Consider the following 27,388-nt stretch of genomic DNA (forward strand, 5'->3'; position numbering starts at 1 on the left):
AGCCCTGGCCATTGCAACCATTTGGATAGTGAACCAGCAAGTGGAAGATTTCTCTCTCTGCCTCTGCCTCTGCCTCTCCCTCTCTGTAGCTCCACCTTATAAATCTTCAAATAATAAAAAAAAGTCTGTATAAATGTCCAGATAGTAAGGTCTCTGTCTCTTCCTCTTAAAAAAAAGGGGGAGGGGCAGCGACAGATGAACTGCTGTGTCTTTTCCCCTCAATCTGAAAAAAAAAAAAAAATCACACACACACAATAAGAAAGGCATTTGGCTTGGCAGTAAGGACTTTGGCTGGGACACCTACATCCCACGTCAGAGTATTATGAGGATGGGGAGCCCCAAATTACGTAATGTAAATTGATAGCCTGCCTGGGCTCAAAAATATCCTCAGGTAGGGGCCGGCACCATGGCTCACTTGGTTAATCCTCTGCCTGCGGCGCTGGCATCCCATATGGGCGCCAGGTTCTAGTTCCAGTTGCTCCTCTTCCAGTCCAGCTCTCTGCTGTGGCCTGGGAAGGCAGTGGAGGATGGCCCAAGTGCTTGGGCCCCTACACTCGCATGGGAGACCAGGAAGAAGCTTGTGGCTCCTGGCTTCAGATCGGCGCAGCCCGGCCGTAGCAGCCATTTGGGGGGTGAACCAATGGAAGGAAGACCTTTCTTTCTGTTTCTCTCTCTCCCACTGTCTATAATTCTACCTGTCAAATAAAAAAAATACCCCCAGGTAGACTTTGTCCAGGTTCTTGTCTCCCCAAGTGTAAGAATACAAACGGGGGCCAGCACCGTGGCTCAATAGGCTAATCCTCCACCTAGCGGCGCCGGCACACGGGGTTCTAGTTTCGGTCGGGGTGCCGGATTCTGTCCCAGTTGCCCCTCTTCCAGGCCAGCTCTCTGCTGTGGCCCGGGAGTGCAGTGGAGGATGGCCCAAGTGCTTGGGCCCTGCACCCCATGGGAGACCAGGAGAAGCGCCTGGCTCCTGGCTTCGGATCAGCGCGGTGCGCTGGCCACAGAGGCCATTGAGGGGTGAACCAATGGCAAAGGAAGACCTTTTTCTCTGTCTCTCTCTCTCTCTCACTGTCCACTCTGCCTGTCAAAAAAAAAAAAAAAAAAAAACAACAACAACAACAACAACAACAAAAAAAAAAAAACAGAATACAAATGGGCTGTACTGGCAGACGTGACAACAGGTTGTCTCATAAGAAGTTCTCTGCTCCCAGGCCTGAGTCCCTGATCTTGTTGCCTCAGAAGCACAGCAGCAGGGACTATGGGAAGGTGAGGAGCTTCTAAGGAGGACTCCTCCAAACCTGTCTGCCTCACAAGCTGCCAGGGCAGGCAACAAGGCTGGCATGAGTCATTTCATATGGGAACTTGTTGGGCCGGATCCAATGTGAACTAGAAGGAAGTTGTCAAGGATGTGACTGTTGTGGGGACACCACCCACAGTGGATAAAGGTGGAGTGGGCGGCATGGCAACGCCTCAAGGCCTCTGGACCTTCAACATCATTTTTGCCAAGCACATCGGAGATGAGTGCAACAGGTGCTTTTACAAGAACTGGCATTAAGTTGCAGAAGATAGCCGTCACTGAGCATTGCAAGAAGAGGTAGAAAGTCATTGACAAGAGGCAGCTGGATAAGGCCGGCGCCGCGGCTCACTAGGCTAATCCTCCGCCTAGCGGCGCCGGCACACCAGGTTCTAGTCCCGGTCGGGGAGCCGGATTCTGTCCCGGTTGCCCCTCTTCCAGGCCAGCTCTCTGCTATGGCCAGGGAGTGCAGTGGAGGATGGCCCAGGTGCTTGGGCCCTGCACCCCATGGGAGACCAGGAAAAGCACCTGGCTCCCAGCTCCTGCCATTGGATCAACGCGGTGCGCCGGTCGCAGCGCACTGGCCGCACTGGCCGCAGTGGCCACTGGAGGGTGAACCAACGGCAAAGGAAGACCTTTCTCTCTGTCTCTCTCTCTCACTGTCCACTCTGCCTGTCAAAAAAAAAAAAAAAGAGGCAGCTGGATAAGACAGGTACACCACAGCCCACATCCATATGCATCCTCTACATCAGAAAAATGCCCATCTGGTGGAGATCCAGGCGAAAAGGGGCACCACAGCTGAGAAACTGCACTGGGCCCGGGAATGGCTGGAGCAGCAGGTCCTAGTGGATCAAGTGTTTGGTTAGGATGACATGATTGATATCACTAGGGTAACCAAGAGCAAAGGCTACAAAGTGCCATCAGTAGCTGGCACTATAAGAAGCTGACCCCGCAAGACCCACCGAGGACTGCATGAGGTTGTCAGTGTTGGGCTGTGGCACCCTGTGTGTGCAGCCTTCTCCATGACTTGGGCTTGATGAAAGTTATCATCACTGTACAGAGGTCAACAGGAAGATCTATGAGATTGGGCAATGGCTCCCTGATCAAGAATGGCAAACTGATCGAGAACAATGCCTCAGGGGGTCTGTGATGTGGTGTAGAGTGTTAAGCCACTGTCTGTAGTGTTGGCATCCCATATGGGCTGTCCTGGCTGCTCCTCTTCTGATCCAGCTCTCTGCTATGGCCTAGGAAAGCAGAAGAAGGTGGCCCAAATGCTTGGGACCCTGCACCCATGTGGGAGACCCAGAAGAATCTCCTGTCCCCAGGCTTCGGATCAGCTCAGCTCTGGCCATTGTAGCCATCCGGGGGTGACCCAGTGGGTGGAAGACCTTTCTCTCTGTAACTCTACCTCTCAAATAAATAAAATTTAAAAAAAAAAAAAAAACTAAAAAAAAAAAAAAAACTGCCTCCACTGACTACAACCTGTCCAACAAGAACATCAACTCTCTGAGTGGCTTTGTCCATTACTGTGAAGTCACCAATGGCTTTGGATGCTGAAAGTCTGCATGGTAGGGTCCAAGTAGTGAGTGCTCACTCTCTGCAGGCCCCTGCTGTTGCAGACCTGACAGGCTCTGGAGAAGACTGACCTTCAGTTCACCAACACCATCTCCGAGTTTGGCCACGGAGTCTGTCTGAGGAGTGGCCGGATAGAGCTGTGACTTCATCTTCCCTTTTGTGACATAAAGCCAACAACTCTCCTGTGTGTGTGTGTGTGTGTGTGTGTTTAAATTCACAAGCTTTTATTGGGATTCCGCTCCCGGGCGAGGTTCACCGGTCCCAACAGAGCAACAGAGCGGGGGCTGGGGAAGTTGCCTTTTTTTTTTTTTTTCCCTTGTTATAATGTTAAATATCCACCCCCAAGAGAACATGCAAAGCACATAACATACATGACAACTTAGTATGCCGATCCTTCCAGAAAGTTCTCCCATACTTAACTTGTACAACTTCCCTCAAAGCAAGTCCTATAAAACCTTATCTCCTGGCTGCTCTGAGAGCCTGGTTTTTGGTCTTGAACAATCTGCATTCCAGTGTGGCCAACACAAACATATTCCTTGCAATTTACAGTTCCAGTCATTGTTTCTATCACCGGAGACAGCTGGATTTCTGAATCCTTGCCTTTGCATAAGAAAAGAATTTCAGACATAACAGAACAGTAAGCATGCTAGCCGAGTTTAATGAAAAGAATATACCTGACAGGCCAGACAGGCAACTCAGCAAGACCTGAGAGCCCAGTCTGCAGCCAGACTGGAGGTTTTATAGATATGGACTCGCTATATTGCTGGCCAGAGGGCTTTCTGGGTGTGGACCTGGTGAGATTCCTCCAGACTTTATCAACACAGTGTGATTGGACCTCACAGTCCCCAGGCCGTCCCTTGGGTGAGTGCTGGACCCACCTAACAAGGTTATTGGACAACAGCAAGACTTGTGGCACGCAAACACTTGCCTGCTTCCTTCATCTCACCACACAAAATTCCCATTTTTGTCCTTCGTCCCCCGTGACACTCATAGGCTCATGTCTAGCTTCCTACCTAACATTTCCATTGGCATATAAACCAGTGACCCTCGCACTGCCTGGTCTGGTTACAGTTTTGAAGGGGAGATGATGTAGTCTTGTTACAGGAGAGGGAAGAGCTTGGTTCTTGTCCCATGCCAAAGAAGAATTTCCACACGGACAAGGACAGTGAGCAAAGCAGGCATTTTCTTTTTTTTTTTTTTCTTTTTTTTTTGACAGGCAGAGTGGACAGTGAGAGAGAGAGACAGAGAGAAAGGTCTTCCTTTACCGTTGGTTCACCCCCCAGTGGCCGCTGCTGATCCGAAGCCAGGAGCCAGGTGCTTCTCCTGGTCTCCCATGGGGTACAGGGCCCAAGCACTTGGGCCATCCTCCACTGCCACAGCAGAGAGCTGGACTGGAAGAGGGGCAACCGACACAGAATCCGGCGCCCCGACCAGGACTAGAACCTGGGGTGCCAGCGCCGCTAGGCGGAGGATTAGCCTAGTGAGCCGTGGCACCGGCCCAAAGCAGGCATTTTATTGAGACAGGAGCCTCCTGTTGCACTGCTCAGGGGGCTGCGGAAGGGAGGGTGGTACCAAGGGAGAAGGTGCCCCTCCCATACAGTTGAAAAGTGTTGCAGGCTCTTTGACCACACAAACTGGCACCCAAAAGGGTGTGTTGGCTTATGATGAGTTAGTTTAAAATGACACCCTAGGGATTAAAACTACATCCAATCAGTGGGGCAGAATCGGTCACAGAAATACACACTTTTGATTGGTTTATGCAGGTAGGGGTTAAAAGTACCTCAGTGAGCCAGGAACAGAAATGACTGCACCAACAGCAGGCTGTGGACCTTATCACTGGGGTCAGGGAGGCATCACTGGGCTATCTTTAGCAAACAACAGGTCCTGCTAGGATGAAACTAAACTCTGTTTTTTTTTGTTTTGTTTTGTTTTTTTAAGATTTTATTTATTTATTTATTTATTTGAGAGGTAGAGTTACAGTGAGAGGGAGAGACAGAGAGTAAGTCTTTCTTCCGTTGGTTCACTCCCCAGATGGCTGCAACGGCCGGAGCTGCACAGATCCGAAGCCAGGAGCTTCTTCTGGGTCTCCCAAACTGGGTCCAGGAGCCCAAGGCCTTGGGCCATCTTCTACCACTTTCCCAGGCCATAGCAGAGAGCTGGATCGGAAGTGGAGCAGCCGGGACTAGAACCAGCACCCACGTGGGATGCCAGCACCACAGGTGGAGGATTAACCTACTGCACCACGGCACCAGCCCCAAAACTAAAATCTGTTAAAAGCCCCCCCCCACAGGAGGGAGCAAAGATTTGCTTTTACTTTTGAAGGGACCCTGCCCCTTTATTCCATTTTTTTAATTAATTAATTAATTTATTTTTTGACAGGCAGAGTGGATAGTGAGAGAGAGAGAGACAGAGAGAAAGGTCTTCCTTTTTGCCGTTGGTTCACCCTCCAATGGCCGCCACGGCTGGCGCGCTGCGGCCGGTGCACCGCGCTAATCTGAAGGCAGGAGCCAGGTGCTTCTCCTGGTCTCCCATGGGGTGCAGGGCCCAAACACTTGGGCCATCCTCCACTGCCCTCCCTGGCCACAGCAGAGAGCTGGCCTGGAAGAGGGGCAACTGGGACAGAATCCGGCGCCCCGACCGGGACTAGAACCCGGTGTGCCAGCGCCGCAAGGTAGAGGATTAGCCTAGTGAGCCGCGGCACCAGCCCCCTTTATTCCATTTTAACAGAGATACCTAACTGCCTATTAACCCATCTAACCTAACTCTCACAGTCTGGCTTATATTTTAACAGGCATTTGAAAAAAGCCCAATATTCCGAGCACTGTTGAAAATCCACTGAGGAAGGATAATGGGTGGAAAGGAAGCTACTGCTTCTGCCAATCCAGCTAGGTGGTGGTGGCAACTAGCTCCAGGCAGAAAGCAGTGGATGTGGTCAGAAGGCCTTGGATTCTGGAAAAATGTAAAGGAAGAGTCAATATAATATGATAACAAAGTGGGTAAAAAGCACCAGGAAAATATAGTCAACAAGCTGGGAGTGTAATTCCTGTACTTCTGATTCCGTAGCCAGACAGGAAAAAAGAGCACAGGGTTTGTTCAAGGGAGGCTTGTCAAGACGTAGTACAATGCTAAGCTTAGGGTTCAAGACGGAAGACGCATTATAACACACTGAGCAGAATCCACGTCCTCTGAACGATGTGTTCACTGTCTGCAAACCAGAGAAGAACCTTTGCCCCCTGACCCCCAACCCCCACCCCACTTCGGAGTCCTGGCTGCTCCACTTCCAATCCAGCTCCCTGCTAATGCACCTGGGAAGGCAGCTGGAAATGGTCCAAGTGCTTGGGTCCCGGCCACCCTCATGGGAGACCTGGATGGAGGCCCTGACTCCTGGCTTTAGCCAGGTCCACCCCCAGCTGTTGGGGCCATTTAGGGAGTGAATCAATGGATGGAAACTATCTGTCTTTCCGACTCTCTCTCTCTCTGCCTTTTAAATACATAAATCTTAAAAAAAAAATAAGTATTCCTTACAATAACATCCAAAGAAGGATCGAACCAAACTTTCCAATAACCAATTTGAATTTCCATGAGACAGAGACAGAGACACAGACACAGAGACATTGCTGCCAATGTCTTGACTAGTATCACATCTTGTCTTTAATTATGTTTCGTTTATCCTCAAGATGAATCTTAACAGCAACTAATTGAGAATAAGAGAAGTCAGGTTTTGAGAAGCTCATGGAAGAAAATTTAAAAAAGAGATTTTCAGTCCTGGAAAACACGTCTCCTCTGCAGGCCTTGAGAACTCTGGGCCACTGAGGCAGATGCAACCTAACCCAGTTCCGTGGGTCCTGAATTACTCACCTGGGTGTGGTGACCCACATTAACCCTCATCACCAAGCACCACACACCCTTTGTGCACTGGCTGCCTCACGAAAGCTTCTTTCATTTGATTCCTATTATCTTCAGAGACAAAACACCCAAGTAAGAAATTCAGCAGGTGGCTGGCACTGTGTCTTAGTGGGTTAACACCCTGGCTTGAAGCACCGGCATCCCATGTGGGCGCCAGTTCTAGTCCCAGCTGCTCCACTTCCCATCAAGCTCTCTGTGTGGCCTAGGAAAGCAGTATAAGATGGCCCAAGTCGTTGGGCCCTTGCACCCACGTGGGAGACCCAGAAGAAGCTCCTGGCTCCTGGCTTTGGATCAGTACAGCTCTGGCCGTTGCGGCCAATTGAGGAGTGAACCGGCGGATGGAAGACCTCTTTCCTCTGTCTCTACCTCTCTCTGTAACTCTTTCAAATAAATAAAATATATATATATATATATATAGAAAGAAATTCAGCAGAAGTTATCAGTTGTCCTAAAACACCGCTGGGGTTGAGAACAGAATGTTCCAGACTGTCAGGGGTGTGGATCTCCGTGATGACATTCACTTCACCTCACAAGCTACCTTCCCATCTTTAAAAGGGGGTGGGGGGAGGAGAGTAATGATACTTTCTTCCTGGAACTGTTGTGGGGGATTAAACAGGTTAATTTTTGTAAACCAGCCAGGACTTTGGGTCAAGACTTTGCCCCGACAAAATCCCGTGGGTTTACACTGATATGCTCTTTAAAAAAGAAAAAGAAAAGAAAAGTAGAAGTATCCAGAATCCCTCAGATGGCTAGAAAGGTAGTGTGGTTTAAAAAAATAAATTAAAAAAGCAAAGGAATTAAGCCGGCGCCGTGGCTCAATAGGCTAATCCTCCACCTTGCGGCGCCGGCACACCGGGTTCTAGTCCCGGTCGGGGCGCCAGATTCTGTCCCGGTTGCCCCTCTTCCAGGCCAGCTCTCTGCTATGGCCAGGGAGTGCAGTGGAGGATGGCCCAGGTGCTTGGGCCCTGCACCCCATGGGAGACCAGGAAAAGCACCTGGCTCCTGGCTCCTGCCATCGGATCAGCGCGGTGCGCCGGCTGCAGCGGCGGCCGTTGGAGGGTGAACCAACGGCAAAGGAAGACCTTTCTCTCTCTGTCTCTCTCTCTCACTGTCCACTCTGCCTGTCAAAAAAAAAAAAAAAAAAAAAAAAAAAAAAAAAAAAAAGCAAAGGAATTGATTGGTAGAAGGAGGTGGTGCAGTCTTGGGCACAGAAACTCGAATATACCGCTCCCTGATCACCGTTTGCCAGTACGCGGATTCTTCAAAACACACTTTATTATTATTATTTTTAAGTACAACTAACCCCTACACAATGAGAGAAGAAAACAGAGCGTTCGCCGCGACGAGGACGGCAGACGCCCAAAGGCTGGCGTCTCGACCCCCAAGAACCTCATCGAAAGGCTCAATCAAGGAATCGCCAGAAAAACAGCCCCAGCGCCCGAGGGGCACCCAGCAGCAACCCAGCGCGCCCGTGGGCGCCCGCCCCGGCGTCCCCACGCCACGGGAGCCGTCAGCGCCCGAGGCCCGCAGACGGACGGACACGGGTGCGGAGCTGCCAGCCGCCGAGGCGGTGCGCGCCCTGGGGCGGAGCCGACGGCCCGCACGCAGAAACGCGCGGCGGGGCGGGGCCGGGGCGGGGCAGGGGCGGGGCGAGGGGCGGTCCTCCGAGCGCGGCGTGCGTTTCCGGTGTGCGCGTCGCGGCGCTGGGGCGGGGCCTCCGGCGGCTCCCAATCGCGCACAATGAGACGCTGCTGAGCGCCGGAAGTGGGGCCGAAGGAAAACACGGAGAGGGAGCCGGGCCGGGACAGGAAGAGGCGGGGGACCGCGGCGGAGGTGGTGAGTGCTCCGGGCGCCTTCCCCCGGCGTCTCTCCGAGACCTGCCTCCGGACTGGGTCTCCGGTAGACTCCCCTGGTCTGCAGAGCCCCAGGTCGGGCCTGGCCCCGGAGGTACGTTGGCTGCATCCGCCGCCGGCCTCCTCGCCCCAGTTTCTGTGGCCGGGGAGCGCCCGGGGGGCCAGCGGTGGGCTGAGCCCTTTGGGTTCGGCTTCGCGTCTTCACTTTGTGTCAGACTCTGCTGGGGAGGCAGCCGCAGACGGGGAGTTGGGGTCGCGCGGCATTGGGCCCCGGTCCCTTGGCCGGCCGGCTTTGGGGGGACCCCCGGAACCCCATCGAGGCTGCAGGTCGCTTCCTGCTTCCTGGTCCCCGCGGCGGCTTGGTGACCAGGAATGCGGGGACGCCCCCTCTTCTCTGCGCCCAGGGGGAGAAACTGAGGCAGACCTGGGGCGGGAGTTGGGGGCGGGGGTCGTCGAAGGGTGTCATTCTGCGGAGAACTGTTGTTTGTGACGGAGCCGAACTTGCTTGGGGCTGGAGAATGGGAAGGGGGTGGGGGGAGTTAGCTGGAGCAGCCCCTTGGAGGGGACGCCCGGCCCCGCAGGTGGGCGCGGCGCCTGGGCCGGGAGCCCCCCGGGAGCCCGAGCGGCCGGCACCAGCCTGCGCTCGGTGGAGCGAGGCGGAGTGGGAGAGGAGAGGCATTCGCCTCGCTCCAAGTGTCGGTTACTTAGTGTCACACGGAAAAGTAGCTGTCAGGTGTGTGTGTGTGTTTTGTTTTTCTAAGAGGGGAGTTTTCTGACAGTGTCTGCTGGGGGTAAGATCGTCTTGGGAGAGAACCGTTTATGATCGGTAGTCGATTAGCTAGAAGCCAACCAGCCTGGGAAAGAGTAGCATGGGACCGTAACTGCACAGTTCTGGGGACTAAGTAGATTCGAGGAAGCACTAACTTTCATGAAAGATGCTACGGGACCGAGCCGCCTCCTGCCCGCTGCTGATTGCTAGGGATGCGCTTGGAACCCTGTGAAAAGAAACATTTAGGAAAAAGGAGTTTCCCAGGGGCTTTTGGGTTACCTGTGCAGCGCCCATGGGCTTTTGTGTACTTGGCGCGATGTCCTGTTACAGTTGGCTGTTTTCCCCGGAATGCCTCGTTTCAGGTGCGGAGTAAGAAAAGCGAAGTCGAAGACCATGGGAGATGCGGCCAAACCGTATTTTGTGAGGCGCACTAAAGACCGCGGGGCTGTGGACGAGGAGGATTTCAGAAGGGGCCACCCCCCGCAGGATTATTTGATAATGGATGATTATGCTAAAGGCCATAGCAATAAAATGGAAAAAGGCCTTCCCAAAAAAAAGATCGCACCGGGGAACTATGGGAATACCCCCAGAAAAGGACCATACGTGGTTTCCAGCAATCCGTACGCATTTAAAAACCCAATTTACAGCCAGCCTGCTTGGATAAATGACAGCCACAAAGATCAGGGTAAGAGATGGCTATCTGATGAACTTACCAGCAACTCCGACGGATGGAGGGAATTCAAAGCTGGACCAAGAATTCCTATCATAAGCCGACCGAGAAAAGACTCCTTTCAAGAAAGTGAAGACGGTTACCGGTGGCAAGACGGAAGGGGCTGCAGGACTGTGAGACGATTGTTCCATAAAGACCTGAGCAGCCTGGACACCACGTCAGAAGTGGAGGCCGGAAGTCCTGGTAATGTCCCGGAGTCGGCAGTGTCCTCCTCCTCAGTGTGGGAGCTGCAGTTCCAGCTGTTGGTTGTTTCTGCTTTAAGAAGCAGTCGCTTATTTAATGTGATCATTAGAAAGGCTGGAATCGAATCGTGATATTTGGGCAGTTTCAACACACCTCCCTTTGAAAGCAGAGGCTCATTTTAATTGGGTAGACATACTTTCTAGCGCTATTTTTTATAGTGGAGGGTGATCATATCCCCCTGGGGACCGTATCATCAATTCCTAGTGGTGTGTATGTATTTTCGAAATATGGTTGAAACGTTTACTGAAGTAATGAGTATAAGTGACAGGCTATGAAGCTGAAGGGACACCTTATTTGATGTGAAAGCCCAGCATGGGCTGCATTAAAAGGGCTAAAAGATGTGTTTGCATTAAGATTATCAGTCAGGGCGGGCGCCACGGCTCCATAGGCTAATCCTCCACCTTGCAGCGCCGCACACCGGGTTCTAGTCCCGGTTGCTCCTCTTCCAGGCCAGCTCTCTGCTGTGGCCCAGGAGTGCAGTGGAGGATGGCCCAAGTGCTTGGGCCCTGCACCCGCATGGGAGACCAGGAGGAGGACCTGGCTCCTGGCTTCGGATCAGCGCGGTGCGCTGGCCGCGGAGGCCATTGGAGGGTGAACCAACGGCAAAAAAGGAAGACCTTTCTCTCTGTCTCTCTCTCTCCCTGTCCACTCTGCCTGTCAAAAAAAAAGGTTATCAGTCAATCTGCAGAGAATAACCCAATGTTTTCGTTTTACAAAAGGGGGTTGCAACAAATAGGTAGAGACATAAGTTTAGAAAGTCAGAAATACAGCTAAAACTGAACAGTTCTGCAACCAAAACCTACTTCTAAGTGCCCTCGCATGCTTGGTAATAATTGCCCCAAAGTGATTGTTCTAAAGTTTTTTAGAACTTGGATAGAAGATTTTGTCCATTTAACACTACTTTCTATAAATAGAAAGTTGATATTTTATCTAATCAATGATATTCACCTAAATGAAATAAAGGTACACATTGAATAGAAAAGAAAATGAAACAGTAATATTTACTGTGAAAATGGAAATTATTTTTGGAAAAATGGGCTTTTAAGTCTATTGACTGAAAACCTTTTTTAGTGGCATCTAGAAGGAGTTGCAGAGTGGCAAGTACGTCTAAAATGTTTTTGAATGTGAATGTATTCTGGCCAAGTGGGCACTTCCTGAGTCCTCAGAAGCCTTTTTGCTTCATATCATCTGACAGTCACCACCATACACACACATATCCACGTGTGCATTAATTTCAGGGTTTTTTGCCCCAAAATAAACATTTAAATTCTGTTTCTCCATGAAGCACCTTCACATATTAGCTGTATAAGGCACTTGAATTTGTGACTCATGCAGATAGGGCGCTTAACAAAGGAAAAAGTCACTTTATTAAACTTCAGAGTGTCTTAAGGAAAATCTCTAGCGCTTACTAATATTCAGGGGAAACGGTGTTGTTGGACATTTTTTAGCAGGAAAATGTAGAGTAAATGTCTATTAAGTAGTAGAAACACAGTGAAGTACTACAAAGGAGTTAAATAGTGGGGAAAGATAAAGTCTTAGCATTATGCTTGTAAATCTTTAAACTAGAAAGGACTTGGAGGAAGCCTCTGATGGAGTACTTGTGGTATGTCAAGAGTAGAACCACAGTTTTACAGATTGGTCAGCTACAGCCCAGAGCTGCTGAGTTCTTCTTCATTATTATTATTATTTTGGTTAAAGATCCGTTTATTTTGTTTGAGTTACAGAGCGAGAGACAGAAGAGAGATTGATTTTCCACTTGCTGGTTCACTCTCCAGAAGGCCTCAATGGCTAGGGCTAAGCAGGCCAGAAAAGCCAGGAGCCAAGAGCTTCATCTGGGTCTCCTACATGGGTTGTAGGGGGTCCAAGCACTTGGGCCACCTTCTGCTGCCTTTCCCAGGCCATTAGCAGGGAGCTGGATAGGAAGTGGAGCAGCTGGGATAGGAGCTGGCACTCATATGAGTGCTGGCGTCACAAGTGGCAGCTTTTCACCTGCTGTGTCATAGAGGTTAAATTTATCCAGACTTGTTTATGCAGAGTAGTAGGTGAGGAAGTGGAACTGCAGTTGGGACTTCTGCTGTTGTGCTCATTAACCTAGCCTTGCTGGACTGGAACTTACAATACTAAATGTTTACTGAAAGTTTCTAAGTTTTTGATTTATGTGTTTTTTTTTTTTAAGTTTGTGTATATTTAAGTCTGTCATCTTTTCTTTCTTGAAGAGAGAGCGTGTGTGCACACACCCATCCCCTTGTTCATTCCCCAATCAGGTAGCCAGAAATTCAGTCCAGATCTCACATATGAGTGGCAGGGACTCAACTACTTGAGCATTACTTGCTGTTTGCAGAGTTGGCCTTAGCAGGAAGCTGGGATTGAAGTTCAGCCCAGATTGGAACTTAGGCATTCTGATAGGGGTTGCATGCATCCCAGCTGCTAGCTTACTATTGCGAGGCCCAGTGCCCAGCTCTGCATGTAAGTATTTCTGCATTGCTGTGTCCAGGTGGGATGTGGACATTTGTATTTGTCTGTAGTAGGCCTTTTAGAAAAGAAAAGGTTGATCTTACCAAAGTATTTTTTAAAAATAAGAATTTGCAACTGGACATATTAAAAAGGACTGTTTACAGCCCAAAAAACTATTATATTGATTTTTTTAAGATTTATTTGTTTTTTAAAGATTTTCTTGATTTATTTGAGCGGTAGAGTCACAGAGAGAGGGAGAGACAGAGACAGAGAGAAAGGTCTTCCATCTGCTGCTACACTCCCCAGATGGCCACAACAGCCACAGCTGAGCCGATCAGAAGCCAGGAGCTTCTTCCAGGTCTCTCACGTGGGTGCAGGGTTCCCAAGCACTTGGGCCATCTTCCCCTGCCTTCCAAGGCCATAATCAGAGAGCTGGATCAGAAGAGGAGCAGCCAGGACACAAACTGGTACCTATATGAGATGCCAGCGCTGTAGGCAGCAGCTTTACCTGCTACACCACAGTGCTAGCCCTGAGATTTATCTGTTTATTTGAAAAGCAGAGTTAGAGAAAGGGAAAAAGAGGGAGATCCTCCATCTGCTAGTTCACTCCCCAAATGGCTACAGTGGCTGGAGCTGGGCTAATCTGAAGCCAGGAGCTTCTTCCAGGTCTCACATGTGTTTGCAGGATACCAAGGACTTGGGCCATCTTCTGCTTTCCCAGGTGCATTAGCAGGGAGCTGGATCAGAAGTGGAGGGGCCTTAGTGGGAACAGGCACCCATGTAGGATGCCAGCACCACAGGAGGCGGCTTTACCCGCTTTTCCACAGCACAGCCCCTGTTACGTGGAGTCTTACATGGTCTTAAAACTGTATAAAAAATTTCATTATATTCATACTTTTAAGTGTGTTTGAACGGAGATACATTTTCACTGTCTTTGTGGAAGGCAGTCCAAATGTATATGAAATGCAGGTGTGTGCTTTCACACGCTCTAAATAAAGGACTGCTCAGCTTCTACCCCAAGAGAATCTTCCTAACAGAGTCTGGGAGTACTCAGCTTTGGAATTATGTCATTTACTGTGGATGGAAATTTAAAGTACAAACTTTGTCCTGCATTCAAAGAATCCTTAACATGGATCTCGTTAAAGGGATTGAAATGTTCTTAAGCCAGAATTGTGTCTAAATAAGGAAGGGCCTTATTGATGTGAGAAGATAGGATGAAAATTCTGTTGCTTTCTTTTTTTTTTTTTTTTAATTTAGCTCTCAGTTTGTTGTTGCTTAAATATTGGTTTATTTGGAAGGCAGAGGCAGAGAGAGAGAAAGAGAAGTCTTCCGACTGCTGGTTCACTCAAATGGTCACAATGGCCAGAGCTGGGCTGATCAGGAGCCAGGAGCTTCTTCCAGGTCTCCCATGTGGGTGCAGGGGCCCAAGGACTTGGGCCAGTTTCTGCTGCTTTCCCAGGCCATAGCAGAGAGCTGGATCAGAAGTGGAAGAGCCATCTTCTGCTGCTTTCTCAAGCCATAACAGAGACCTGGATCGGAAGTGGAGCAGCCGGGACTGGAACCGGTGCCCATATGGGATGCTGGCACTGCAGGCAGTGGCTCTACACCGACCCCAAAAAGCTAAGAGTTTTAAAGACAAGCAAACTAAATGAGAATGGACACAGCTTTAAGTTAAAAGCAGTGCTTACCTCAAAAATTTGTTTATACTAAGTATACATTGACCTCAAGGGATCATGTGTTAATGTGTTAATTGGGTGTAGGGTATAAAGAGAAAGTTTGTGGGGTAGCCTGATTTTCTGTCCAAGTGACTACTGTTTAGTTTTTTATCTGTTCACTCCATTTTGATTTTTTTTATTTAAAAACTTTTTCTTGCACTTCTGTAATGTTTAAAAATTGCCAAAAAAAGTAAAGAATAAAAATTGCCACATTGCAGTATAAAATCTTGGGCAGAATTTCATTATATTCATCTCATGGTTTAGGCACAGTCTTTGCTGTTTGTCCTTTGGAGCTCTTGGCAATAACTTTTTTTAAGTGGAGGTGGATTTATAAGTTTTATTTTAATTGTATGTGTTAACTTCATTTTCAGAACTTGACTGAAGAGTTATCAAAGCTGTTTTCAAACACATTTTTATAGTTTAACCCCACAACTATCTTGTTTCACAGGTTGAAAATTTGCTAAGTTGAAAACAAGAGCATTTATTATAAAGATTGTAATAGTATTTATAAACAAATGAATTTGTACTTATATAAAATTTACTTCAACTGTTAATTGTTTTTTCCTTTGAAATATGCCCAGTGGACAGGCCGTTCAAAGAAAATGAAAGTGAAAATAGTGTGGGATCGTCCTCAGTAAATAAGGTCTTGGCTTGGGCAGCTTGATGTTAATGGAAGGTGCCCCAGTTATGTTATTGAAGGCTTAATTTGCAGCTTACTGATTGATTGCTCCTTACAGAAGATAATGCACTCAGCTCTGTGATATACAGGACTGTCCAATTTTACTCCATTGAGATTGTTCACTTAAAAAGTAAAAGCAGAGACCCTTGTTGTGGCATAGTGGGTTAAGCCACTGCTTGCTGTGCCAGCATCCCATATGGCACTAGTTCTTGTTGGGGCTGCTCCACTTCTGACCCAGCTTCCTGCTAATGTGCCTGGGAAGCAGTAGAAGATGACTCGAGTCCTTGGGCCCCTGCTGCCTGTGTAGGAGACTTGGAAGACGCTCTTGACTCCTGGCTTCAACCTGGCCTAGCCCTGGCTGTCGTGGCCATTTGGGAGTGAATTGGCAGGTGGAAGATCTCTCTCTCTCCTCTCTCTCTGTAACCTCGCCTTTCAAATAAATTTGTTTTAAAATTTTACTTATTTGAGAGGTGGTGTTACTGACAGACAGAGGGAGAGACAGGTTCCATCTGCCTGTTCACTCCCCAGATGGCGGAGCTGGGTCATTCCGAAGCCAGGGGTCAGGAGCATCCTCCTGGTCTCCCATGTGGGTTCAAGGGCCCAAGCACTTGGACCATCTTGTGCCGCTTTCCCAGGCCATTAGCAGGGAGCTGGATCGGAAGTGGAGCAGCCAGGACTGGAACCAGTGCCCATATGGGATGCTGTTGCCACACGGGAACAGGTGTAGGCCCAGCACTGGCCCTGATAAGTAATTTTTTTTTTTTAAGTGAAGGCAAATGTAGGTGATTTTTATTAGAATAATAGATGTACTTACAGGTACACTAGAATTTATATATAGAATAATATGTCACATGTATTAGAATTACAGGTAGACTTGCCTTCAGAGGATTTTTCTTATTGCTTGAGTATGCTCTGTAGTACACAAGGAAGAGATAATAAAATCATGTTATGTTATTGAAGTAGAATTCATTTTAAGTTTTTCAAAAAGGTGATTTCTATGAGTTGATGTATCCAAGTGAGGTGCTTACTAAATATTCAGACATTTTGTCCCTGGGGCAGCTACCTTTCCTTTGGTTCTGTTCAGATGCCATTTGTTCTGTCCTATGATTTAATTAATAAGTATGTAGGTTCTGCTTTTTATTCAGGAGTGGTATTATTCAATTGTGCCAATAATATTTCCCCCCAACTTAAGAAAACAAGAAGCAGCGATCCAGACCTAGGAGAGCACGGAAAACGAGAAATGAGGAAAATGAGCAAGATGGAGAGTTGGAAGGGCCTGTGATCGATGAGTCTGTGCTTTCAGCAAAGGAGCTACTGGGCTTACAGCAGGCCGAGGAGTGGCTGAGAAGAGACTGCATTGACAGACTGAAAAGGGTAACAACCTGTCCGTGTAGTTGCTAGTTGAAATCCTTGTTTCAGGAGAAATTGTTAGTGGTTGGGAATGGCTTTGATGCAGTTACGTGTCTTACTTTGGTTGTCAGTATTTCACTAGTACAGGCTGAAAGTGCTATTTCGTGATTAGTATGACTTAACGAAATTCAGAGTAATCGCTGTTATACTTAAATATTACAGTTGGGATAGCACTTTAACAGTTTAACAGTTTTTAAAGTGAAGGAGAAATTATTTGGGTAATTTTATTTACCTGTAAGTTTGGGAATCCATGTGTATCTCTCTCTCAATCTCTTCAAATTATAGCGACCACGAAACTACCCTACAGCAAAGTACACCTGTAAACTCTGTGATGTTTTAATTGAATCCATTGCGTTTGCCCATAAGCATATCAAAGAGAAGAGGCACAAGAAAAACATTAAGGTAAATTATATGTAACACAAACAAATACACATACCTGCCAGTTGTTCCTGCGCATCACCTTTGTGGTTTGCTTTCCTTAAGGCCACGATGTTCATAACTTCAATACTTTGTTGATTTTAGCCAAATATACTGGTAGGATGTGTCTGCTGGGCAGTCTTGAGCTATCTAACGGACAGTATCAGAAAATATAGTCATTGATGGGATCTAGTGAAAAGCAAACTATCAGTTTGTCATTGCTGTTTTAATATTCTTTCCTTGCTCTTTCTCCTTATTCCTGCCTACTCTGTTATCACCAACCCATGTGATATGCGTAAAGCAGTGTGTATGTGTGTGACAGGATGAAGAGTAACACAGATAAAGCAAAAAGGGCTTAGAAAAAAATTCCAGAAAATTCTATAGGGTGTTGTCTCAGTGAATGGTAGAAGGTAAAAACTGTGTGAGTCATTTTTAATTTCAACATTGATCTTAAAAGGAGAAGCAGGAGGAAGAGTTGCTCACTACGTTACCCCCGCCAACACCCTCCCAGATAAATGCAATTGGCATTGCCATTGACAAAGTGGTACAGGAGTCTGGCTTACACAATGAGAACCTGGAACAGAGGCTAGAAATTAAACGTATCATGGAAAATGTGTTCCAACACAAGTTACCAGGTATTTTCCAGATTTGTTTTTTGTTTAGCTACCTGAAAGTACCTCATTCATTTTTCCTGACAGTAGTGATTTTCACCTATTTAAAAACTCATTTGCCATGTTCTAAAGGTCTGGTCTTGTTTTTAATGGTTTTTTTGTTTGTTTTTTCTGCCTTCCCCCAAAATAACAGAAATTTTTACATGCAAGATTATTATAAACCTGTTGTAGTTAAAAATTTCATTGTGTGTATGAACTTCAAGTAGGATGGCACATACTATGGGGGAACTATGGGACTATTCATGTGTACATTTGTTTACCTTTTTACTTGTCTAAAATGACACAGTATTTTGAGTTAAAGAGAAGTATTCTATCATCAAGTTACCTATTTAAAACAAAAAAAGTTCTTATTTATGGGTACATTAAAAAAATGGTAACATGAGCTTGAAAAACTACTTTGTAAATGATTTGTTCATGGGTTTTGTGTACTGTTTAGTTTCAAAGTTATGTCTGTCTGATGCTTGTTTTTAATTTTAGATCGTGGGGCAGGGAGCAGGGAAAACTAGAGTGTGCTACTTATGAAAATTTAAGGGCAGGTATGGTAAATGCCCAACATAGCTACTATCAGTTTTTGACAGCAACAAACCCTGCCTCTGCACCGCCCCCCTCCCCTGTTCCTGTTTAAGTACAGAGCTGGAATGGCTTAATCATTCTCAGTCCTGTCTGTACATGAGAATCACAATTATCTTTAGTACTATGAAGAACCACTTTTAGAAAGCTCCACAGTGCTTCTGATTCACAGCTGAGGTTACAATTACCTTATAACCCTTAGAATTCTTTGTTCAGTTGGAAGATCGTGCATGTAGTCCTTGTAACACAAGTGGGTGCAGGTGCACACACATACACTTTCTAAGAATAAGAAAAGGGAACCTGCATTTCATTATATAGATATCTCAGAAAAGTCATTTGTAATTTCAGTGATTTATTTTTTTATTTTTTTGCCATAGAATTCCATGTAAAATTGAATGTGCTATATTATGGAAAGCTGTTAAAACCCAGCGAAATCATTTGAATAAAAAAATCAAAAACCCTTGATGAGAAAATATGTTTTGGTACAATAGTAGTAAAAAGATGCAAATAAATGTGGATACTTCAAAAAGTTCGTGGAAAATGGAATTAAAATATGTTTATTATAGTATAAAAATTTTTGGAATTTGTGATGAATGTTTTCTAATATATGCCTTTTCCATGAACTAGGAAGATCCCTCACATGCATGGATTTCAGAATTTCTTTTAACTCCTTTTTCATGAACTTTTTGAAGCCCCTTTGAATAGGCAAGAGTGAATTTCAAGTTCTATCAATGTTATTGTAATGATTAGTCAAGAATTTTTTTAGGGGGATGATGTTATGTCAAGTGCATTTTGTTAATAATGTAGTAATTCATGATAAAACTAAGTTTATGTTGAAAGATCCTATTTACTATTGTTCAGTTGAAATAAGCTCTTTAAATTGTACCTCGGCGTGCTTTCTACAAGATGAAATGTTTGCTCTTGAGTGTACATCAGGCTTTTAATTGTAAAATAAAGTTAGGCATCCTTAGGACTTTCACATAAAAAAAATGGTAGCATGATAATGTAGGAACTTTCTAGTTTGTTTTACTGCTGACCTAAGAGTGACTGTTCAGCTGAACCACGGTCCTCACAGCCTTCCCTGATAAAAGCATTCAGGGAGAACAGAGTCACCTCGTCCCATCTTTAGTTTAGCCAGCCTTGAATACAGTTTTGTTTTTGTGTGTACCTTTAAGTGATAGTTCCAGTTCTACAATAGGAGGGTTATAGTTTTTGAGAAATTTTATCTTTTGTGTCTTTTACTTGTTTTTTAGATTGTTCTCTGAGATTATATGGCTCTTCCTGTAGCAGAATGGGTTTCAGAAATTCAGATGTAAACATTGACATTCAATTTCCAGCTATTGTAAGTACAAAGTGAAACTCTGGAATTTTCAAACTGGTGTGAAAATTCTTTCAATTCCTTCTTTCAAATTTGAGGTATATATGAGGGGTCCTGGAAAAGTTCATAAAAATGCATGTCACAGAAAAGACTATACATGAATTTCAAAGTTTTTTTTTAACCATATTAAATGTTTTATTCCATTTTTCATGAACTTTTAAAATTTCCCTTGTATTTTAGATATTTAAGTATAAAGGTGGCAATTTTTTCCTAAAAATTTCTATTTTATATCTTTGACTTACCTTTGGCTTCAGGATATTTTAAAAAATTTTGACAGGTTTTTGTGTTTACATATTACTCTACAGATCTTTCATACTTCTTTGTTTTAAATTAACGTTTGTCTTGTATATAATTTTCTTTCCCTTTATTTTCACACGTTCTGCATCTAAACAAGTGCATATCTAGGTTTTTTTTTTAAAGATTTATTTATTTATTTGAAAGAGTTACACAGAGAAGGAGAGGCAGAGAGAGGGAGGGAGGGAGGGAGGGATCGATCTTCCATCCACTGGTTCACTCCCCGATTGGCCACAGTGGCCAGAGCTACATAGATTGGAAGCCAGGAGCCAGGAGCCTCTTCCTGGTCTCCCACGTGCGTGCAAGCACCCAAGCACTTGGACCATCTTCTGTTTTCCTGGGCCACAGCAGAGAGCTAGATTGGAAGTGGAGCAGCCGGGACTCGAACTAGCAGTCATATGGGATGCTGGCACCGCAGGCAACGGCTTTAACCTCTGTGCCACAGTGCCAACCCCCATAACTGGGTTTTTAAATTCAGTCTGAGAGTTATGTAATTCACATGGACTGTGATTGCTGATGAGTTTCCTTTCTGCGATATATTTGTTTAAAAGATTTATTTTATTTATTTGAAAGGCAGAGAGAGCAAGAGAGTTGGATCTTCTGTCTGCTGGTTTGCTTCCCAAATGGCTGCGAGGACAGGGGTTGGTTCAGTCCAAAGCAAGGAGCCAGGAACTCTGAGTCTACTTGTGTGGCAGGGGCTCACATAGTTGAGCGATCTTCTGCTGCTTTCCAAGGCGTTTTAGCATGGAGCTTGGAGCTGCATTGGATGCTGAGCAGCCATGGCTTGAACTGGCACTCCAGTATGGGACACTAGCCTGACAGGCAGTGGCTTAACCTACTGGGCCACAACACAGGCCCTGGAAATTCAGATTTTAAACAGTATAGATAGGTAAACGTTTATGATCTAAAACTTAATATAAAGCTCCTGAGTTCCTCTTTCTTTATAAGTATACCTATTTTGTTAAAATAATTGTGCTTTTAAGCAATCACACTAAGCCTTGAATTTCTGGTTTAAGCATAATTCAGGTAGATGTAGATGAGTCAGAATTTTAAACCTGGAAGACACTGTTGTAAATCAACATTTATCTACTGGAGGTTTTCGCAGGCCAGATTTTAGTTGGATTGTGCCTAATTGCTAGTTTAAAATACAGGTTTTGGGGTTCCAGCCCAAAACATTCTTATTTCGTAACTTTCCTTGCCATATATGACTCCTGTAGCTAATGGCCAGCTAGCTGATAGATTTTACTGTTCTTTTAGCCTTAAATTCTGATCAGTGATTTGCCAACCAAAGCAGTTATTTTGATTTAATGTCATTCATTCAATTAGCAAATTTAATCACTAGATCTCTGGTGTATGGTGGCCACCTTATTGTACTCAAAAGGACAAAACAGATGTGGGTCCTCATTCATGGAAGTATCTAGTAAAGGAGATCACTGATTATCATGAAAGCCATACAGGGAAACAGGGGTCACTGACAGAAAACAACAGGGACTGTGCAGAGATACAGCCGTCTTAAAGGCCCCTTACAGAGAAAACATTTAACCGAACTCTGGAAGATGAGGAGGAGCCAGCCAAGGGAAGAAGAAAACACGAAAGAGGGTTTCAGACAGAAGGGGCAGCATCTGCAGTTTGAATCAGTGAAGAGTGTTTATTCAGGAAGCTGAAAGATGGCATGGGTGTGGCACAGGGACCAAGAGAACGAAAAGCCTGGGGTTGGAATGGAGCGAAAGGCAGGGTCCCAATGTGCATTGTAGTCCATTGCCAGGAGAGTGAGTTTGACTTCAGGGAAGTAAGGAGTCAATGAGAATTTTCAAGATCCATTCCATGATTTTTAAATGGTTTTGGTTCCTATCTGGACTACAGATTAGAGAATGGCAATTCTGCAATCAAGACCCATAAACCACCTGTTAAAGTGGTCTTGTTACAGAGTGACAGGTAACATTGTTAACTTCCAGCTACTGTGAGATTTTCTAATAGACCATTGACTTCAACAATCAGTCAGGAGTTAATTGCATAGTACGTCTCTTTTGTCCATGCTCATCATTTCGTGCTCATCTTTGATGTTTGTGCACAGCATGACAGCAGGAGTAATTCCTTTACTCTGGTCACAGGGTGCGTTTCTAATTTTAAAAGCGTCTAGGAACTTCGGTTGACTGTATCAATGAAGCCAAAGTACGCAGGGATTATTTCATGTTTTCACTGCTTTATTTCCTAGATGTCTCAGCCAGATGTCCTCTTACTTGTTCAAGAGTGTTTAAAGAACAGTGGTAAGGACAAATTCTTTCTACATTTTACTCATAAATCTCTTGTTTATCTATAACTTGAATGTAATTTATTTATTAATCTTTGAAAATAGTCATGGTTTTAAAATTATTTATATGGGTAACATCCAATACAAAATCAAAGCAAATGCCAATGAGTTATTAACAGACATACTGTTAATAGTTATGCAAAGCAGCCATTTCATAAGTAGAGCCTTAGCTTTACAGATTAAATGAGTCCTATACCATGACTGAGAAACACAAAATATGTAAGCTTTATTCTTGTAAAGCTGAAGCATTACTTTTTGTTTATTTAGCTCTGCTTTAAATTAACATTTTTACAGACCTAAAGGTGTGATAAGGCTGATAAATGAATTTGCAAAGAGTTACTCCCAATTAGATTTTTTTTTTAATCTTTTATTTAATGAATATAAATTTCCAAAGTACGACTCATGGGTTACAATGGCTTCCCCCCCCATACCGTCCCTCCCACCCACAACCCTCCCCTTTCCCACTCCCTCTCCCCTTCCATTCACATCAAGATTCATTTTCGATTATCTTAATATACAGAAGATCAGCTTAGTATACCTTAAGTAAGGATTTCAACAGTTTGCTCCCACACAGAAACATAAAGTGAAAAATAATAGATGATTTTTTTTTAAATGATGATGAAATCAGATCAGACCTATTGTCATGTTTAATCCCAGTGAGAGTCAAGTTGGGAATTGATAATTTCTTTTTTTTTTTTTTTTTTTAACAGAAGATCAGTTTAGTGTACATTAAGTAAAGATTTCAATCGTTTGCACCCCCATAGAAACACAAAGTGAAATATACTGTTTGAGTACTCGTTATAGCATTAAGCCTCAGTGTACAGCACGTTAAGGACAGAGATCCTACATGAGGAGTAAGTGCACAGTGACTCCTGTTGTTGACTTTACAAATTGACACTCCTGTTTATGGCATCAGTAATCTCCCTATGCACCAGTTATGAGTTTCCAAGGCTATGGAAGCCCTCTGAGTTCTCCGACTCTTATCTTGTTTAGACACGGTCATAGTCAAAGTGGAGGTTCTCTCCTCCCTTCAGAGAAAGGCACCTCCCTCTTTGAAGACCTGTTCTTTCCACTAGGATCTCACTCACAGAGATCTTTTTGCCAGAGTGTCTTGGCTTTCCATGCCTGAAATACTCTCATGGGCTTTTCAGCCAGATCCGAGTGCCTTTAGGGCTGATTCTGAGGCCAGAGTGCTATTTAGGACATCCGCCATTCTATGAGTCTGCTGAGTATCTCACTTCCCATGTTGGATCACTCTCCCCTTTATTTATTCTATCGGTTGGTGTTAGCAGATACTAGACTTGTTTATGTGCTCCCTTTGACTCTTAGTCCTTTCATTATGATCAATTGTGAACTGAAATTGATCACTTGGAATAGTGAGATGTCATTGGTACATGCCACCTTGATGGGATTGAATTGGAATCCCCTGGTATGTTTCCAACTCTACCAATTGGGGCAAGTCAGCCTGAGCATGCCCCAAATTATACATCTCTTCCCTCTCTTATTCCCACTCTTATGTTTAACAGGGATCACATTTCAGTTAATTTTCAACACTTAAGAATAACTGTGTGATAATTACAGAATTAAACCAGTCATATTAAGTAGAACAGACAAAAAAAAAAATACTATGAGGGATAATGTATTAAGTTGTCCATTAGCAGTCAGGTCTATGCTGATCAAGTCACCATTTCTCATAGTGTCCATTTCACTTCAGGAGGTTTCCTTTTTGGTGTTCAGTCAGTTGTCACCGATCAGGGAGAACATATGGTATTTGTCCCTTTGGGACTGGCTTACTTCACTCAGCATGATGTGTTCCAGATTCCTCCATTTTGTTGCAAATGACTGGATTTCGTTGTTTCTTACTGCGGTATAGTACTCTAAAGAATACATATCCCATAATTTCTTTATCCAGTCTACCATTGATGGGCATTTAGGTTGGTTCCAGGTCTTGGCTATTGTGAATTGTGCTGCAATAAACATTAGGGTGCAGACCGCTTTTTTGTTTATCAATTTAAACTCCTTTGGGTAAATTCCAAGGAGTGGGATGGCTGGGTCGAACGGTAGGGTTATATTCAGGTTTCTGAGGAATCTCCAGACTGATTTCCATAGTGGCTTGACCAGTTTGCATTCCCCCAATTAGATTTATCAGTTGCATCCAATGTAATGGCCAACATGAAGCTCAATGGCTTTTGTGCTTGGCAAAGACCTCATCAGATTCTCTTATCTCTTGCATTAGTCATTCCTAGCCTTCTGTTTGGGTTGAGTAAAACATTTAAACATTTCTTCTTTCTTCAATCAAATATGTATTTTGACAAAACATTTTAGTGGCTTTTGCATCAGTTTTGCTTTTAAGTGTACTATCCATATTTCCAGTTATGTTAACCACATAACACTTAAATGTTTACTGATGTAGTCATTCCTAATTAGCTTTTTTAGTTAATATTAAAGATTGTAATTAATATGGTGATACTTGATTCTTGAATACAATTTTTTTCTCTTCAAGTCATTTTAGAGCCTTTTTAAAGTAATGATCTTTCAAAAGACCAAGGAGATAAAGTCACAACTGGTTCTTGAACTTTCTCTGGTTATGCTTTTAAACATGGCTTTAATTAACGTGCCTAATGTTTTTTCCCGCAGACTCTTTTATTGAAGTTGATGCGGATTTCCACGCGAGGGTGCCGGTGGTAGTGTGCAGAGAAAAGCAAAGGTCTCAGTTTCTTTAAGTTGCTAATATTTATTGAACATCACTAAACCTAATGACTGATTTCTAGATGTAACCTTATGTGGTTATTTACCAGATCTGCGTCTAGCTTCTCTGTATACTTCATCTCTTTCTTTAATTTGATTTATTTATTTAGAAGTCAGAGTGACACACACATACACAGAGAGAGGAGAGATCTTCCAGCCACTGGTTTACTCCCCAAATGGCTACAGTAGCCAGAGTTGGGCCAGGCCAAAGGCAGGAGCTACTAACTTCATCTGGGTTTCCCACTTGGGTGCAGTGGCTCAAGCACTTGGGCCATCTTCTGCTCCTTTCTCAGGCACCTTAGCAGGGAGCTGGATTGGAAGTAGAGCAGCCAGTATGGGATGCTGGCAGCGCTGTTGTATTGCAGGTGGCGGCTTAACCTGTTTTGCCACAATGCACGTCTCCTCCCTATACTTACAACACTGGATGCAAGAAGGTTAAATTTTTTTATTTAAAAAATAATAAAATTAATTAGAAGGAAGAAATACAGGCTGGAAGCTTTTTGACCCATTTCAACTAGGTTACACATTATCAAATAATCACTTGCACTAATCGTTTTCTTTGCTGTCCTTTCTAGCAGCATTTATGTGCTGAGTAGCAATTCCTGTGACTGCACCTGTCTGTCCCTCCTTCCAGAAGCATTACCATTGCCACCATAAGTGGGTGGTTTGTAGGCTGTGTGACTCTTGGGAAAGCCTTCTTTTATTTAAAAAGATGAATCAGACTTCTATTGGAGGCATTTTGTAATATTTTCCTATTTGCATGCCCCCCAATACTTTTAATGCATGAAAACAAAACTCAAGTTCTGTAAAATAATTTACTCAGAATGTAGCTGTCCTCTCTATTTTTTAAATTTTTATTTATTTACTTACTTATCTATTTGAAAGGCAGAGTGACAGAGACATATTTTGTATCCACTGGTTCACTCCCCAGATCCCTTCTACAGCTGGGCTGGGCCAGGCTGAAGTCTGGAGCTGGGAACTCCATTCACATCTCCCATGTGGATGGCAAAAAACCAAGTACCAAGGCCATTGTCTGCCGCCCTCCCAGGCACAGTAACAGGAGGCTGGACTGGAAGCAGAGTAGCTGGGACTCTAAGCAGCATTCCAACATGGGATATAAGTAACCCAAGCAGTGGCTTAACCAACTGTGCCACCACACTTGCTCCTCATTTTTTTTATGTCCAATTTCTTAAGTGACCCAAAAGATTGAATGTGTGTTTTACTTTTTTTTTTTTTTAAAGAATTATTTATTTATTTAAAAGTCAGAATTACTTGGTTAAGAGAGGGAGAGATAGATTGTCCATCTGCTGGCTCACTCCCCAAATGGCTGCCATGGCCAGAGCTGGGCCAATCCAACGCCAGAAGCCAGGAGCTTCTTCTGGGTCTCCCATGTGGGTACAGGGGCCGAAGGACTTGTGCCATCCTTTCCTGTTTTCCCAGGCCATAGCAGAGAGCTGGATGGGAAGTGGAGCAGTTGGGTCTTGAACCAGAGCCCATATGGGATGCTGGCGCCGCAGGCAACAGCTTTACTTGCTATGCCACAATGCCGGCTGCTAGCTTTTTACTTTAGTTTTTAAAAAGTATTGATTTATTCTCATTGTAAATTAGCTGTTGGTGTGAAAGGCACCTGATGCATATGTAACACTTTATTCTTCTACCTCACCTCCACTAGTGGTCTGCTGTGTAAAGTGAGTGCAGGAAATGAAAACGCTTGTCTGACGACAAAACACTTAACTGTCCTTGGAAAAGCAGAGCCCAAACTCGTTCCTTTGGTGATTGCATTTAGGTACTGGGCAAAGGTAGGTTTGCATTTCTTAAATGCATGTATACATTTGTGCATCTAACATGGGTATATGCAGTGTGATGTGATCTTTTACTCAGTTTATATCATCTTAAAACCTTTAGATGCTTATCTGTTGACATCAGGAGCATATGCATCAGAATATTGGAACAGAAACTCGAGGAAGATTCAGTGTTTGTGTCTTACTATAACCGTATTGCTCAGAAGATCAAAATGACTTGTAATGCTTATTAAAAATTAGATTTGTGGATCAAAACAAGAGATCTAGAATAACAGTTTGCATTTTAACTAGTTTCCATAGGTGGTTCTTCAGTAGAGGAACGTTTAAGATAAAACTTCTCATACTATTTCTACTATAATCCAGGGATGCCAAAAAAATTGAAGATACTCTATCTGGGCTTGCTTACATTTCCATGTTGCTTTAAATATAAGTACTCCAGTCATGGTGGTCTAATAAGCAGCAGAGCCTTTCGGAATCCCCTTCTCCCTTGTAAGATCACATCATGTTTATAAAATGAACATTCTGTGAGGTTCACTGTAGAGAACACAGAAGCTTCACTGATTAAA

General features: G+C 44.6%; 1 protein-coding gene and 1 pseudogene across 8 annotated transcripts in view; both read left to right on the top strand.

Moving 5' to 3' along the window:
- Positions 1–2,031: 2,031 nt before the first annotated feature.
- On the top strand, positions 2,032–3,015 carry LOC100343017 (large ribosomal subunit protein uL3 pseudogene; annotated as a pseudogene).
- Positions 3,016–8,464: 5,449 nt separating this feature from the next.
- Positions 8,465–27,388, top strand: part of TUT7 (terminal uridylyl transferase 7) — a 70,755-nt gene continuing 51,831 nt past the window's right edge. For 3 of the 8 annotated variants that reach the window (XM_089335923.1, XM_089335933.1, XM_089335927.1), the window contains exons 1-9: positions 8,465–8,725; positions 9,763–10,313; positions 16,414–16,595; positions 16,917–17,033; positions 17,506–17,683; positions 19,543–19,631; positions 22,177–22,228; positions 24,910–24,979; positions 26,693–26,819. In XM_089335923.1, the coding sequence (XP_089192049.1) occupies positions 9,794–10,313; positions 16,414–16,595; positions 16,917–17,033; positions 17,506–17,683; positions 19,543–19,631; positions 22,177–22,228; positions 24,910–24,979; positions 26,693–26,819 (1,335 nt within the window). In that variant the 5' untranslated portion in view covers positions 8,465–8,725; positions 9,763–9,793. Of the gene's footprint in view, positions 8,726–9,748; positions 10,314–16,413; positions 16,596–16,916; positions 17,034–17,505; positions 17,684–19,542; positions 19,632–22,176; positions 22,229–24,909; positions 24,980–26,692; positions 26,820–27,388 lie in introns of those variants that run through there. The other 5 variants (XM_089335925.1, XM_089335929.1, XM_089335936.1 and 2 more) reach the window with 4 other exon arrangements.

This window comes from Oryctolagus cuniculus, chromosome 1, assembly GCF_051225735.1.
Source record: "Oryctolagus cuniculus isolate XC-2025 breed Fujian yellow rabbit chromosome 1, ASM5122573v1, whole genome shotgun sequence".
Classification (NCBI taxonomy): domain Eukaryota; kingdom Metazoa; phylum Chordata; class Mammalia; order Lagomorpha; family Leporidae; genus Oryctolagus; species Oryctolagus cuniculus.